The sequence below is a fragment of the Lepus europaeus genome, chromosome 20 (genome assembly GCF_033115175.1).
Source record: "Lepus europaeus isolate LE1 chromosome 20, mLepTim1.pri, whole genome shotgun sequence".
In the NCBI taxonomy this organism is placed as follows: Eukaryota; Metazoa; Chordata; class Mammalia; order Lagomorpha; family Leporidae; genus Lepus; species Lepus europaeus.
In genome coordinates, this window is record NC_084846.1 from 28,920,100 (window position 1) to 28,934,971 (window position 14,872).

The 14,872-nt window shown below is 47.7% G+C and overlaps 1 protein-coding gene and 1 non-coding gene across 2 annotated transcripts; both read right to left on the bottom strand.

Moving 5' to 3' along the window:
- Positions 1–7,511: 7,511 nt before the first annotated feature.
- On the bottom strand, positions 7,512–7,638 carry LOC133750173 (small nucleolar RNA SNORA40). Its single transcript, XR_009864675.1, has one exon. It is a non-coding gene; the product is annotated as a small nucleolar RNA SNORA40 (small nucleolar RNA).
- A 497-nt stretch (positions 7,639–8,135) lies between these two features.
- Positions 8,136–10,238, bottom strand: LOC133749499 (cytochrome c). The gene is made up of 3 exons (XM_062178671.1): positions 10,112–10,238; positions 8,908–9,084; positions 8,136–8,796 (listed from the first exon to the last, which is right to left on the bottom strand). The coding sequence occupies exons 2-3, from the start codon at positions 9,074–9,076 to the stop codon at positions 8,648–8,650; spliced, it is 318 nt and encodes a 105-aa protein (XP_062034655.1). The 5' UTR covers positions 9,077–9,084; positions 10,112–10,238; the 3' UTR covers positions 8,136–8,647.
- Positions 10,239–14,872: the final 4,634 nt, after the last annotated feature.

Sequence of the window (14,872 nt, forward strand, 5' to 3'; positions counted from 1 at the left end):
CAGGAGAGGAGCCAGTGGTGGGCAGGTAGTGGCTGTTTCCTGAAGGGCAGTTCCCTGCCTTCCTGTGAACTCAAACATTGGATTTGGCTGTGGCACCTGCTATGTAGAAGGCCAAGGATGTTAGCTTTCCACTTCCAAGGGACTCTACTGGAGAACTAGCCTGGATGGAACAACAATTGCTTCAGCTGACAGGATCCATTAGACAAGTACACACTTGTATTCTTTTGTATCTAACACAGGACTTGATGCTCAACTGCTTGGTCAGTTTTGGGATAGGGAATAGAAAGCAAACAGTCAGAATCTCCAGGCAGTCTATTAGCATTTCATCACTACAGCAAAATGCCTGAGATAAGTTACATATAAAAGGAGGTGGTTTATTTTGACTCATGGGTTTAGCAGTTCAGTCCCAGAGCGGGTAGACCCCATTGGCTTGGTTTCTGAGGTGGCCAGAGGATGCCGGTGGCTGTGTGTGCCAAGGAAGGATTCCACAATGAGCCAGGGAGCTTTTGTGACCAACCCTCTCTCAAGAATGACCTCCCCCAGGCCCACCTCCTAAACACAATTTGATTAAGTGTCCATCCTCTTCATACCATTAACTTACTACTTGCGTTTAAATGTCCACATGAGGGGTCGGCGCTGTGGCATAGCAGGTAGAGCTGCCATGCTCCAATTCTGATCCAGCTAATTGCTAATGGCCTGGGAATGCAGCAGAAGAAGGCCCAAGTCACACTGGAGACCCAAATGAAGCTCCTGGTTGCTGGCTTCAGCCTGGCCCACAGCTGGCCGTTGGGGCCATCTGGGGGAGTGAACCAACCAATGGAAGATCTGTCTCTCCCTCCCTCTCTGTAACTTTCAAATCAATCAATCAATATTAAAATAAATAAATAAATGTATGTCTGTGATTCAGGAGCCAAATCCTGTTCAAACATGGCTGGCAGGATATCTACAGGAAGACCTCGGTGTATACAGGCTACATTTTATTATAGTAAAAGAGTATCTGAATCATTGTCTGACCTTGACCCTTCTTCATGACCTAATCTTGGGAGATATCAGGTCTGGAGAGAGAGCAATGGGCAGGTCCTGCCTGTCATTTTCCACTAAGCACTGGTTCTCTTAATATCTTAAGCGAGGCTGATTTGGGAGATTCACAAGTTAAAAGTCTCTCCTGCAGCCCTCTTCCTATCTCTGACCCATGTATTCAACATACAGTGTTTATGTGTGGTTATCACAGTGACACTTTGTTGTTCTATCATATGTGCCCCATCCAGGAATTATGTGAGGTGCTCATGTTCCAGAATCAATCATTTTTATCAATATAACTGCTGAATATTGCTCAAGACGTTAGCAGTTTGCTGTGACAGCACAGGACAGAGCAGCACACTAGTTTTTCCCAGGTAAGGGCCTGCAGGTGGCAGCCTGCGATCACCTGGATTGAACCTCCTGATAAATCCTGGGAGAGGGAGGGTAGAGGGCTACAGCCCCCCCCCCCCCTTCCCAAACATCACCCACTCTAAGATGCCTCAAATGCACAGAGTTCTGTCTCGATTTGTCTCCCTCCTTGCTGAAATTACTTTTAAGTTTTCAGAAGTTGGCTAGGACTGGCAGTATCTCAGTAAACAGAAAACTAGAAACTGTACTGTTGTTAGGTTACTGGAAAAAAGAAACTCTTAGAGTTGACAGTGTATGGAAATTAGGTGCACATTTACCTTTTTGTTAAAAAAGTATTTATGTATTTATTTGAAAGGCACAGTGACAGAGAGTGAATGAGGGAGGGAGAGATTCTGTCCATTGCTTTACTCCCCAAATGACAACACCAGCAGGAAAAAGCCAGGAGCCAGGAACTCCATCCCGATCTCCCACGTACTAGAACCCAAGCACTTGGGCCATGCTCTGCTGCTTTCCCAGGTGCATTTAACAAGTAGCTGGATCAGAAGCAAAGCAGTCAGAACTCAAAGTGGCTCTCTGATAGGGGGTGCCGGCTTTATCTTAACTCCCCTGTGTCACAACACTGGTCCCCAACCCCCTTAGAAAAGCTGTTAAGGGAAATAGAGTTGGTGGAGGTGGGACTTCTTTGACTCTTGGGCCACTTCACTGACAGAATGAGACATCACTTGACAAGTGAGTTGTTAGACTTATGGGTCTGAGTCATCGACATGACTCATTCCAGGCACTTCTCCCCCACTAAACCTGCTCACTTCACTTGGAAGCAGCATCTCAGTGAAATCCCCTCCCTCCGTGCAGTCTGTCCCAATGTTAAGTGATTTGTCAAATTGTCCTGTCCATCTAGGTCAAGAACAGTAACACCTGAGTGTGAACTGAGTGCCAGGTGATGTGCCAAGCACATTCTCTTGTCTAATGCTCACAACTACCCCAAGAACTAAGATTACCGTCAGTTTACAGATAAGGAAACTACAGAAAATCTGTTGAGCTGTGTCAGTAGAGGACTCAGACCTTGTGCCGTCTTCCTCCATCACTCATCGGTAAAGAGTATGGAAGATTGTCATCTTACTGACGATATGGGATGTGCCAATTCAGTACAGGTGAGCCAGAAAACCTAGATTTCCCCCACCCATCCCAAATGTGAAGATCTGACACCTTCTTGGTCTGGATGCACTACGAAAGCCTGACTTGTGTAGAAACAGCTATAATTTAATTAAACTTAAACAGAATAAGCAAAACCACAATTTCCAGAACTCATGCAGATGGCATATTCATATTGCTGAAGTGTGGTTCCCCTTGGAAGTTTCTTTACCAAAAAGAAAGTAGGCTTGTAGCTCTTCCAGTTTCTCTGGGTGAGGAAGAGGTCAGTGGGAATGGGTGTAGGATTGATTGTGCCAGAGCGTCTGACAGCTGGCAGCCACTGTTGATGTAATTAAATATTCTGAGCCATGTCTGAATTAAGAACTATGTTCAAAGTGGAGGGCAGGGGACAACAGCTTTCCTTCTAGCCAGGAAGTGGAGAATTAATGGGAGGCAAGGCCATCTGTCCTGAGATGGGGTAGAGGTGAGGGAAGAAGCTACAGGAGCATGAGGAACAAGTCAAATAACCACACGACTGGGAAGGAAGGGAGAGAGGACAGCTGGCTGCACAGGGATTCTGCTGGTTCTGAGGAATCTGAGCTAAGTTTCCTGTGGTGCCGAGGGGCAGAAGTGTATGATTTTCCCCCAGCTGGACAAAGCAGACGGCTGAGCTGCTCCCAGGTTAGCAGTATGCAGAGCAGATGCCACAAGAGGGGAAACAGAGACGACGAAGATACAGGGTGCAGGCAATGCAGTGATCTAAAGATACACTAAGAGGTTGGCTAACAGGGGCCGCAGGCAGTGAGTAGGGCTGGGGATTTTGATGAGTTCAAGGAGATACAAAAAAGAATGAGATGTGGAATATGGGGTTGTGATCAAAGATTGGTGTATGAGATTTCTAATTTCAGAGTAGCAGTTGTGGAAGTAAACTGTAAACAATAGGAAAGTACTTGGAAGAGTTACAACAGCACTAAGGATGGGTCATTCACTCACTTGTTTGTAGTTAAAAGGGGGCTGCAGTAGAAATGTTATGCTAAGGGAGGTGCTCAGTGAACATGAGATTAAGGCCCTGAAGTGCAGGGATGACAGCCCTACCTGTGACAGGACTAGTGAGACCTGGAGGATGGCAAGATCACAAGTATAGGACAAGCAGACTCTACTTGGGAGGGCTGCAGGGATGCGTGGGCCTGCAGAAAAGCCCACTTTGTAGTAAGGAAATGAAAGGTGCGTGTGTTCTGTAAAGAGGCTGACAGAGACAACCCAGGTTACACGGAGTCCTAGAAGGCAGCCCGGAAAGCAAGGTGTCAGTACATGTGCTACTACTAAAAAGGTATTGCATCCGTGTGACCTTAGGTGAACCTCCCCTTGAGCCTGTAACACAGGGACTCCTGTCCCATATACTTCATGAAGTGATGAGGATGAAGTGAGATGTGAATGTACCTGTTATAAAGCAGTTTGCACTATGGGGCTAGAACCTGGGCAGAATGTCATGTTCAAATATGTCTTTGGATTAAAAACAGATCACAACAACTACATTTTTATGATGCTTATGTTAATGTGAAACGCAAGGGGGGTGAGATGGTAAGAGCAGTCTAGGGTATCAGGGACAACAGGGAGGCAAGAATACCAGACTTGACAGTGAGGTTTCTGTAACCTTGGAAGCAGAAATTCTTCACTACATGACTCTCAAGGAGTTTGATGTAGATACAAAATCAGACAAATCACATTTTTCAGAGCTTACCACTAATAACAGCTTTCCCACATAATGCAATGATTCCTCTGAGGTAGGTATCATTCCTATTGTCCAAATGGCAAAAAATGCGGTTGTGTTAGATTGACAATGTAATGCTCCAAGCCAGGGGATGAGAAACTTTCTGGTAAAGTATCAGAGAGTAAACATCTTAGGCTCTGTGGGCCAGATTCTCTATGGGAACTATTAAGCTCCTAATGTTGTAGCTCAAAAGCAGCTCTACACAATACATACAAGAATGAATGTGACTGTGTTTTACTTGCAAAAGCAGGTGTCTGGTGGGATTGGGCCCACAGGTTGTCACACACCGACACACACTGGACATTTTCTAATCCTAGGCCCAGTATTCTTTGTGTGACACTCTGCTTTTCAAATAAATGTCTTAAACCCAGCTCTGGTGAACTTCATCTCCTATCTATAAACTGGCACAGCTGGACTGTAAACAATGTCTAGGGGCTTTTTGAAAAAGTGATTAAAATGGGGCTCCTAACACAGCTGTAGCAACTCAATCAGTCCATACTCTGTCATCTTTGCCAGGACATTTCTAACAAACTATAACCTTCAAATCAGTTGCCACCCTTTGATCCTCTCCTGTGTTTCTATGTACAGAGGGCTATATTTTATGTTAGTGATACATAGGGGGACCAACAGCAAAGTCACATCCCTAGCTATATCTGAGTACCACCTATCTGTAAATTGCCCACTTGTAAATGGGATCAAACATACAGTGAAATTCTAGCGGTGAGCAATTAGGCTTAGAAAAAGGAATGAGAATCGGAGTTCTGAGGGGCTAGGTCGAGAAAGTGAGCCCAGGAGCAATGCTGTTCTTAGACCCATGACTCCACTCACGTGATCCAACAGCTCCTTGCCATTTGTGGTTATGTAAATTCACATTAATCATTTAACAAAATTAAAAATTCAGCTCTATATTCATATGGGCATATTTCAAGGGCACACTTGGTCTGTAAGAGGAGTTCTATCATCACAGAAGGACGTATTGGAGAGTGCTGCTCTAGACAAAACAGAATGTGGACATCAGTTGGAAGAAGTCCTCCTGAAGTACATATTGTCCTCACTTTGGCTATCACTAACCTAGCCACCTACAATGAGGCACTAGGAACAAAGACGTGGGTCACAGTGCTAGCCTTTCCATCCCCTTTTCCTTTAAGAGCATATACTGCAAACTGAAGAACACCTCTGCCTTTGCTTTGCATTACAGGTTACCTTATACTATAGAGTCAGAGGTACTTGCTTAAGGTCTAACTGACCCACAACACTGCAGGCTCCCATCAATGCCCATACAGGCCTTGGCTGCTGTAGGAGGAACAGAAATACGGAAACGTAAAAAAACCAAGCCCAAGTTGCTTTCATGTGAATTAACCAGCAATTCTGTTTGATGGCTCAGGTGCCACAACTTGATCACGTCTGGATTAAATGAAGTTCATTTTCTGTATCATTCCCAGGGTGCAAAATGGAACTGACCTACAGGTCTTCCCTACTTCTCCCTCATAGGCTCAGCACTACCCCGTCTCTGGGCACCACTAAGTACAGTCATGAAGTCCTGTTAAAGCTCAATCTCTGAAGATTTTGGGAACACTTTTTCAAATATTTCTGCTTTCCATTTGGAAGGCAGGGAGAAAGAGATATTGTTCATCTGCTGGATCACTTCCAAATGCTTGCCACAGCTGAAGCTGTGCCAGGAACTTGGAAACTAATCCAGGTCTCCCATATGGGTGGCAAGGACCTAAGTATCTGGGCCACCACCCTGTTTCCCAGGATGCACAGGGGGAGGAAGCTGGAATCTAAAGTGAAACCCAGGGACATGAATTGATGTGGGATGAGGGTACCCTAAGTGGCTATTTAACTTTCAGCATGTGCTTCCACACTGATTTCCTTGTTATTCACGTTTCTTCTATGAACGATTCACATGTCACTAAGTACTTTGCCAGGCTTTCAAGGTCTATTGATTGAATCACTGCCATCACTTTTGAAACCGCTGATGTGGCCCCTCTCCCAGTGTCCTCACTGACCCACAATAACATGGCTCTTACCTCCACTAAAATGTCCCTTTATACACGTTACAGCTTAGTTCAGGGCCACCATCTCCATACAACTTCAGAGACTCTAAATGGGTATGGCAGACTGTCCACAATGACTCACTATTTCATCACACACTGATACACACCACAATACTGAGCAGCAACATTCTACTCACATTTGGCAAAAATGCTGCAGTTTTCATTTTTTTTTAAGGTTAATAATAAATTTCCACTGTCCAAAGTCATCTGGTTAGCTCTTTTAAATCTTCAGCCCTTTTGAACAAACTGTGTTTCACCGGCGCCGCGGCTCACTAGGCTAATCCTCCACCTTGTGGCGCCGGCACACCAGGTTCCAGTCCCAGTCGGGGCGCTGGATTCTGTCCCGGTTGTCCCTCTTCCAGACCAGCTCTCTGCTGTGGCCCGGGAGTACAGTGGAGGATGGCCCAAGTGCTTGGGCCCTGCACCCCATGGGAGACCAGGAGAAGCACCTGGCTCCTGCCTTCGGATCATTGTGGTGTGCTGGCCACAGCACACTGGCCGCGGTGGCCATTGAAGGCTGAAACAACGGCAAAAGGAAGACCTTTCTCCTTGTCTCTCTCTCTCTCTCACTGTCCACTCTGCCTAAGCCATCACTCAAAAATAAAACTTATCTGGGATATTCCAATACATTAAGATACACCTTCCACTCCAGACTTGTTCAGACTTGTTCAAGATAAAAGCCTTGCCGGCGCCGCGGCTCACTAGGCTAATCCTCCGCCTTGCGGCGCCAGCACACCGGGTTCTAGTCCCATTCGGGGCACTGATCCTGTCCCGGTTGCCCCTCTTCCAGGCCAGCTCTCTGCTGTGGCCAGGGAGGGCAGTGGAGGATGGCCCAAGTGCTTGGGCCCTGCACCCCATGGGAGACCAGGAGAAGCACCTGGCTCCTGCCATCGGATCAGCGCTGTGCGCTGGCCGCAGTGCACCTACCGCGGCGGCCACTGGAGGGTGAACCAACGGCAAAAGGAAGACCTTTCTCTCTGTCTCTCACTGTCCACTCTGCCTGTCAAAAAATAAAAAATAAATAAATAAAAGCTGATATTAAAAAAAAAAGCCAGCTTGACTTACCACCTCAGCAGGAAAATAGGAACATTAAGATCTTTAATCCTAATACCAACCCTTATAGCTATAAATACTCCACCCATCACATTTAACCATGTTAGGCATCTGTTCCTGCTTGTATGTATCAAAACTCACACTGATCAATGAGTTCTGGGTTGCAAAAGAGGATTTATTTTTTGCACCTGTATGTCAGTCTTTGTCCAAATCAGACAAAAACATATGCCAAGTGCAGCACAGTTTTCATTCTGGTCAAAGAAATTCTAGGGTTGAATTAATGAAGTGCTGTAGTTCAGGCTGCCCTACGTGACCAAGTCAACACAATCTAATTCTACAGCTAAGAACACTGACATATCAATATTCAGGGCGATTACACTCTTTAACCATTAAAATTTTGGCATGAATCATTAAAGCAGACACAGTCAAAAAACCATGACCTATAATTCTGTTTTTAATTCTCTTAAGTCTTGTGATCACATAATTTAGAGGTTTTGTGCTGATGGTATATCTCCTCTTAGTCCTTCCATTGAGTTGGCAAAAGCACCATTACTAAACACAAATACACAGTAGCTCCTCAGTTTCATGTGTTTCCAAATAGCTGCTTATATAGACAATCCTGAATTTTAACTTAGTCTAAGGTAGTAAAGAATTCAACAGGAAGTTTAACTTGTTACTCCACCTGGTCATGCTGATGTTCAAAGCACCTGACCTTACAGATCATCTATAAAATGTGAGAAGTGTTAAATATTCTTTATTTGATATGCATAAACCACACTAAAATGCCTTTCAGTAAGTAAAAGGCAGAAGTTTAGATACAGGAAATTACAATGAGATTGCCACAGCTAAGACCAGAAATACGAAGTAGGCATTCCCAGCTGTCTTCAGCTCTTGCCTTTAGCAGGTAAAGAACAAGTGAATCTTGTTCAGTTCTGAGACAGTGAGGCAATTTCCCCAGCATTAAAATCTAAATCCAATCTCCCAACAGGTTTTGGGATGGCATTGACAAGTTTTGTTAAGTCCAATCATATCCTTAGAAGGGGAAAACAGTGAGGGCATTTACTGAACTGGAATTACTACCAAAATTTCCTATGTAACCACACAAGGCAATATTAGACTGTCGGACAAAAACATTCTGTCAGCCATTCATGATCCGAATTCTGGTGTATGAGAATTAAATTATGGTGCACATAAAAAAAGTCACGGGACATTGCTGTTTTGTAATAAATAAGGCAGTGGCCAACTATTACTCATTTGTAGCTTTTTTGAGATAAGCTATCAAGTCTGCCCTTTCATTTTTCTTCTTAATGCCAGCGAAGATCATTTTGGTTCCAGGGATGTATTTCTTGGGATTCTCCAAATACTCCATCAGAGTGTCCTCTCCCCAGGTGATGCCTAAGGAAGAGATGCACTGGTTAAGTATTTCACACCCTCAACAGAAGAGCTGGCTACAGGGCACATTCAATCAATTGGTGCTGCACTACTGAGCAACCGCCCTCCTCTTACCTTTGTTCTTGTTGGCGTCTGTGTAGGAGAATCCAACGGCCTGACCTGTCTTCCGCCCGAACAGACCATGGAGATTCGGTCCAGTCTTGTGCTTGCCTCCCTTTTCCACAGTGTGGCACTGGGCACATTTCTGAACAAAAATCTTCTTGCCTTTCTCAACATCACCCATTTTTAACTCTAAAAACGAAAGATCCAGCTTAGTAATTTTTTTCCCTTAAGAAACAAATACACTGGGAACCAATGACCACTGCAGTCACAGAGCTACTACATCACTGCTATTCTACAGGATTCGCGTCTGGACAAATTTTGTTTCACTCCGCAGACTCCCAATACTCTAATACTGAAACACTACTTAAAGGAACCTCCTGAAAATCTTGTGTGTACACGTGTTGGAAGCCCGTGCAAAGTGGAGACCTACTTCATGACCCAGTGTCAACAGCATAAGTCAAGGTCACGAAGTCATAAACCTGACCTGGGATTACCTTACACCCCAAATCCCGAATTTTTACAAGCCCTGATCATTTACGCACACTACAACCGAAAGCCACCTCTCTTGAGGATCAGGTGAAGCACGCTGTGTACAAAACGAGGCCCTGGTCCCCTCGGGCCCTGGAGGTCACCCGTGCAGCTTAAATTACACCAGCACCAAGGCGCCGGCGGTGGCTGGGAGGACTCGGGCGGGCCGCGCGGGGCACATCCGCTCTCTCCACTTCGAAGACGCCCACGGGCGACCATGCAGGTCGGTTTCAGGTTCACGGGGACTCACGAAGCCCCCCCTTGGTGGAGCTCCCGCGCGGTTACCGGGAGAGGACCCCTCCCTGACCCGAGCAGCAAGCAGGCTCTGCTCTCTGCAGGTGGACGTGAAAGGCCGCGCTCCGGCCCTCGCGGGTGAAATCCTGCCTATTGGTCCCTCACCACCCACGGCGGGGAGGCCCGCGTCCCTGCCAGTCCGCGAGCGAGTCTGCCCCTCTGCCTACTCAGGACGCTGCCCCAGCCCGTGCCGTGAGCTCCCGGGCGCCAGCTGGCCAGGCAATCCCCGCTTCTCCCGCCCGGCCCAGCCCGGCCCAGCCCGGCCCGGCCCGCGTGAACCCCACTCGGAAGTGCCTGGCGCCGGCCCGCGCTCCACCGCGCGCTCCCCACGCATGTGCGCCCATCCCACAGCTCTGCCCGCCACCTATGGCGGCTTCCGCACTCCCGCGCTCACCGCCCGTTAGTCGCTCGCGCCCCAAAGGACTGCACCGGGAAGCTGGACGTCCCGCTCTCTAAGCCCAAGGACACGCCGGCCCGCGCCTAAGTACCGGCGTTGGTGCAACCGCACTCGCTCCGCCCCCGCGCGGCCCGACGTGCGGCCGAGGCGGCCCATACGCAGTGACGTAGCGACTCCTCATTGGTCCCGGCGTCAGGCGCCTGCGCCAGCGCGCATGCCGGCTAGCAGGGTAGGGTGTCCCTCGCGGGTGCCCTTCCTCTGGAGGCCTGGTTTGCCGGGCCCTTACGGCAGGCCTTGCGACACAGGGCGTCGAGGTGGGGCGGGGGGCGATGACGTCACCCTGCCGCCTCCGGGCGCCCGCGCAGCGGAGTCTCCGCCCGGATCCTGGGCGTTGTTTTCCTGAGGTAACAGTTCTTGGGCGCAGGGTGTAAAGAGCTTAAGTCAAAGCACGGTCGATTCACGCCCTAACCTGGACGCCCCGAGAAGTGACCTGATTGTCCCCCAGTCAGCTGGCGACCTTTACCTTGACCCTGCGGGCTGGGGCCCTTGCTCTGCCCTCACCTTTGTCCCAGCTCTGCCCGGTGGACGCCCGAGACCCGGGGAGGCATGCCCTTGGGGCGGGGACACCCTCCAAGACGCGGAGCAACGGGAGGGTGTGCAGGCGGCGTCTAGGAAGTCTTGTCCTTGGAAACTAGGTAAAGGTCACGTCCCAGGTAGCCAGTGCGGTTGAGGTCATAGCAGAAATGCAGATTTTTTTTGTTGTTGTTCAGCTTCCCCTTTCCCCACTCACTCAGTTCTGGCCCCGGGAGCTTTCTTCCAGACTCTGCCCCTACGTTCTGACTCTTTCCTCCATTCCTGTTTTGCGTCTGGCACGGCCACACTCATAACGTCGAGTGGTTATGGAATGCGTGTACGCATGTCCAGGCGCTTCACCTGGTGCCTGGAGTGAGTCAGTAAGCACTCTGGCGGAAGTTAGATTCTGGTGTCCTTTCTCCCACCCCTCAATGGAAGCAGTAGACCATAGGAAGTTCACCTGCACTACCCCAGGCTTGCATATCTCTGGTCCTGTGATTTCTGCTCCAAGTTCTCTATCTCCCTCTAAGATTAGAGTGTGGTCATCCTTGGGTACCTCTCTGCTAGTGCAAACAGGAGTGGCTTACAAACCATGCACGTCCTCCTGTATGCTTTAAATTTCTTCTAAATTCCTTACACTATGAAATACAATGTGTAATGTGCATTAGTTGTACATGTTGAACGCATCTTTATGAAGCCAAGTCCTAATACTGCCAGCCATACCTCCCCAAGGAAAATGTGGTCCTTCAGCAGGTAGTTGTTCTGTGCAAATCTCTGATGTTTGTAGTATCAAGAGTTATTAGTGTTTGTGCTTTAAGGAGTTGACTGATGGGGTGTCAGAGTGCTGATGCCACAGATCATATAGATGTACCAATAAATCAACTGGCCTCATGAATGGATGGATTTCCCTTTACATTTATACCCATTAGGAAGAAAATACAAAATTGGAAATTCTTATTTTTTAAAATATTTATTTATTTGGAAGAGTTACAGAGAGAGACAGAGACCAAGAGAGCAATCTTCTGTCTGCTGGTTCACTTCCTCAAATGGCCACAATGGCCAGGGCTGGACCAGGCCAATGCTAGGAGCCAGGAGCTTCTTCCAGGTCCCTCATGTGGGTAGTAGGGGCACAGGCATTTAGGTCATCCTCCACTGCTTTTCCCAGGCCATTAACAGGCTGGGTGGGAAGTGGGGCAGCCGGGACATGAACCAGCACTGATATGGGATGTTAGCATTGCAGGCAACGGCTTTACTCACTATTTCACAATACCAGCTCCTTAATTTTTTGTTTTAAAGATTTATTTATTTGAAAGGCAGAGTTTCAAAGAGGTAGAGGCAGAGAGAGATCTTCCATCTGTTGGTTCACTCCCAAAATGGCTGCAGCAGCCAGAGCTGGGCAGATCTGAAGCCAGGAACTTCTTTCTGGTCTCCCACATGGGTGAGGGGCCCAGGCTTTTGGGCCATCTTCTCCTGCTTTCCCAGGCGTATTAGCAGGGAGCTGATGGGAAGTAGAGCAGCCAGGACTTGAACTGGCACCCATATGGGATGCTGCTGCTGCTGCTGATGATGGCTTTAACGCTATGCCACATTGTTGGCCCCAATTTTTTTTTTTTTTTGACTTAAGAAATTGTGGATAGTCTTGTTATTGAAAGTAATGGGCAGATGAGAAGAAAGAATGGTAATGAAAACAGACACTTAGCCCTTCCTATTGTGAAGCAGAACACAGTGTCCCTTATCTGAAATACTTGGGAGTGGAAGTGTTTGGATTTCAGATTTGTTTGGATTTTGAATAACTGTATATATACATGGAGATACCTTGGTTATGGAACCCAAGTCTAGCCTTGAAATGCCTCTGTTTCCTCTATACCTGACGCGCATATTCTGTACAGCATATTTAGCGTACCAATGTTTTGACTGTGACCTGCCACATGAAGTCAGGTGTGGAATCTTCCACTTGTGGCATCCTACTGACACTTAAAAAGTTTTGGAGTTAGCAGCATTTTGGATTTCCGATTCATTCAGACTGGGGCCGCTCAACCTATGCCATAAATCCTGTGTTGTGCCTATCTGTGTTCTAAAGAGATTCACAGTACTTACAGTTGACTTGAGACAGGTGAGAAAGTTAGTTGAGGAGAACAATAGCTAACTGCAGGTTGCTTTTGCTTCATAGTTCAATCTGTGTCTGCTCCCTCTGTCTCTGTCTTATCCCTGAGCTTGGATCAATGGCCAGTGGAGGATGCAGCTATTATAAAGCAATGCCTTTGGTTTCTCCTTCCAGCAACAGAGTAGATGACTTAGTTTTTAAAAACCTTCTACTGAACAAAATCTAGTTATTGGCCGGCGCCATGGCTTAACAGGCTAATCCTCCGCCTTGCGGCGCCGGCACACCGGGTTCTAGTCCTGGTTGGGGCGCCAGATTCTATCCCGGGTGCCCCTCTTCCAGGCCAGCTCTCTGCTGTGGCCCGGAAAGGCAGTGGAGGATGGCCCAAGTCCTTGGGCCCTGCACCCGCATGGGAGACCAGGAGAAGCACCTGGCTCCTGGCTTCGGATCAGCGCGATGAGCCGGCCGCAGCGGCCATTGGAGGGTGAACCAACAGCAAAAAGGAAGACCTTTCTCTCTGTCTCTCTCTCTCACTATCCACTCTGCCTGTCAAAAAAAAAAAAAAAATCTAGTTATCTACCTCCTCCCCATCAAAATAAATAACGAGGCCACAAGAAGTAAGGAAAATCCTCTGTTTGGAGGGAGAGGGTGAATTAGGGGAAAAAACAGGGAAAGTGAATGTACGAGACATGAACTGACTTCAGGGCCAACCTATGGACCTTTGCTGCAGGGGAGGAGCCTTGTGCTATGAACAGCACCTCAGCAAAAGGAAAGTGAAGCCCATACAGGGTGGTGAGGTGAGGTCGGAGGTGGAGTTGATGCCCTGAATCCAAAGGACAAAATGCAGTCTGTTTATGGCAAAGGCATGGACCAGGGTAGTCTCCTCTGTCTCGGCCTTGGTTCTGGATGAGGAGAAAAAGTTATTCTCCAAGGATTCATCACTACAGGTCTGCCACCCTCATACAGGCTTGGGGTTTGATTTTGCCCAACCGCAGGGTCTGAAGAATGTCTGAAAATGAACCAAGTAGTCGTGGTTGAGTAGCTTGTCTTGTTGTCTGGCAGAAAACAAACACAAATCTTTCCCTGAGGACTATCTTGACCCAGGCCCCTGAGTACTCTCATAGTCACGAGAGGTCCCAAGCATGAGATTGTAATGGAAAGCAACAAAGAGCAAAATTTTTTATTTTTTTTTTATTTATTTTTTTATTTTTATTTTTTTGACAGGCAGAGTGGACAGTGAGAGAGAGAGAGACAGAGAGAAAGGTCTTCCTTTGCCGTTGGTTCACCCTCTAATGGCCGCCGCGGTAGCGCGCTGCGGCCGGCGCACCGCGCTGATCCGATGGCAGGAGCCAGGTGCTTATCCTGGTCTCCCATGGGGTGCAGGGCCCAAACACTTGGGCCATCCTCCACTGCACTCCCTGGCCACAGCAGAGAGCTGGCCTGGAAGAGGGGCAACCGGGACAGGATCGGTGCCCCGACCGGGACTAGAACCCGGTGTGCTGGCGCCGCAAGGCGGAGGATTAGCCTGTTGAGCCACGGCGCCGGCCCAAAGAGCAAAATTTTTAACCACCAGAAGGTCACAGGTGTTGGAATTAGTAGTTACTGGAGATGAAAATCTTATCAACAGAGAGACTGCTTCACATCCATATAAAAAAGAAGCAGTCATGTTTATTGTTGAGCAGGAACAAAAAAGTGCATATATAGGTAACCCACAAGAAACTGCCAAAGCAGAACAAAAATCTCACATAATTATACAACAGAGCTAAATTAGAATCTCTTTATGTTTTATTTTCTAAAGATTTATTTATTTGAAAGGTAGTCAGAGAGAGAGAGAGAGAGAGAGAGAGAGAGAGAAAGAAAGGAAGAGATCTATTGGTTCACTCCCTAAATGACACATGGCTGGGGCTGGGGTTGGGCCTGGCCAAAGCCAGAATCCAGGAAGTCCATTTGAGTCTTCCTCATGGGAGGCAGGAGTTCCAGCACTCAGGCTATCTTCTGTTGCATTGCCTTCCCAGGCACATTAGCAGGAAGCTGGTAGAAGCAGAGCTACTGGGACTCCAACTGGTGCTCTGACACTGGATGTC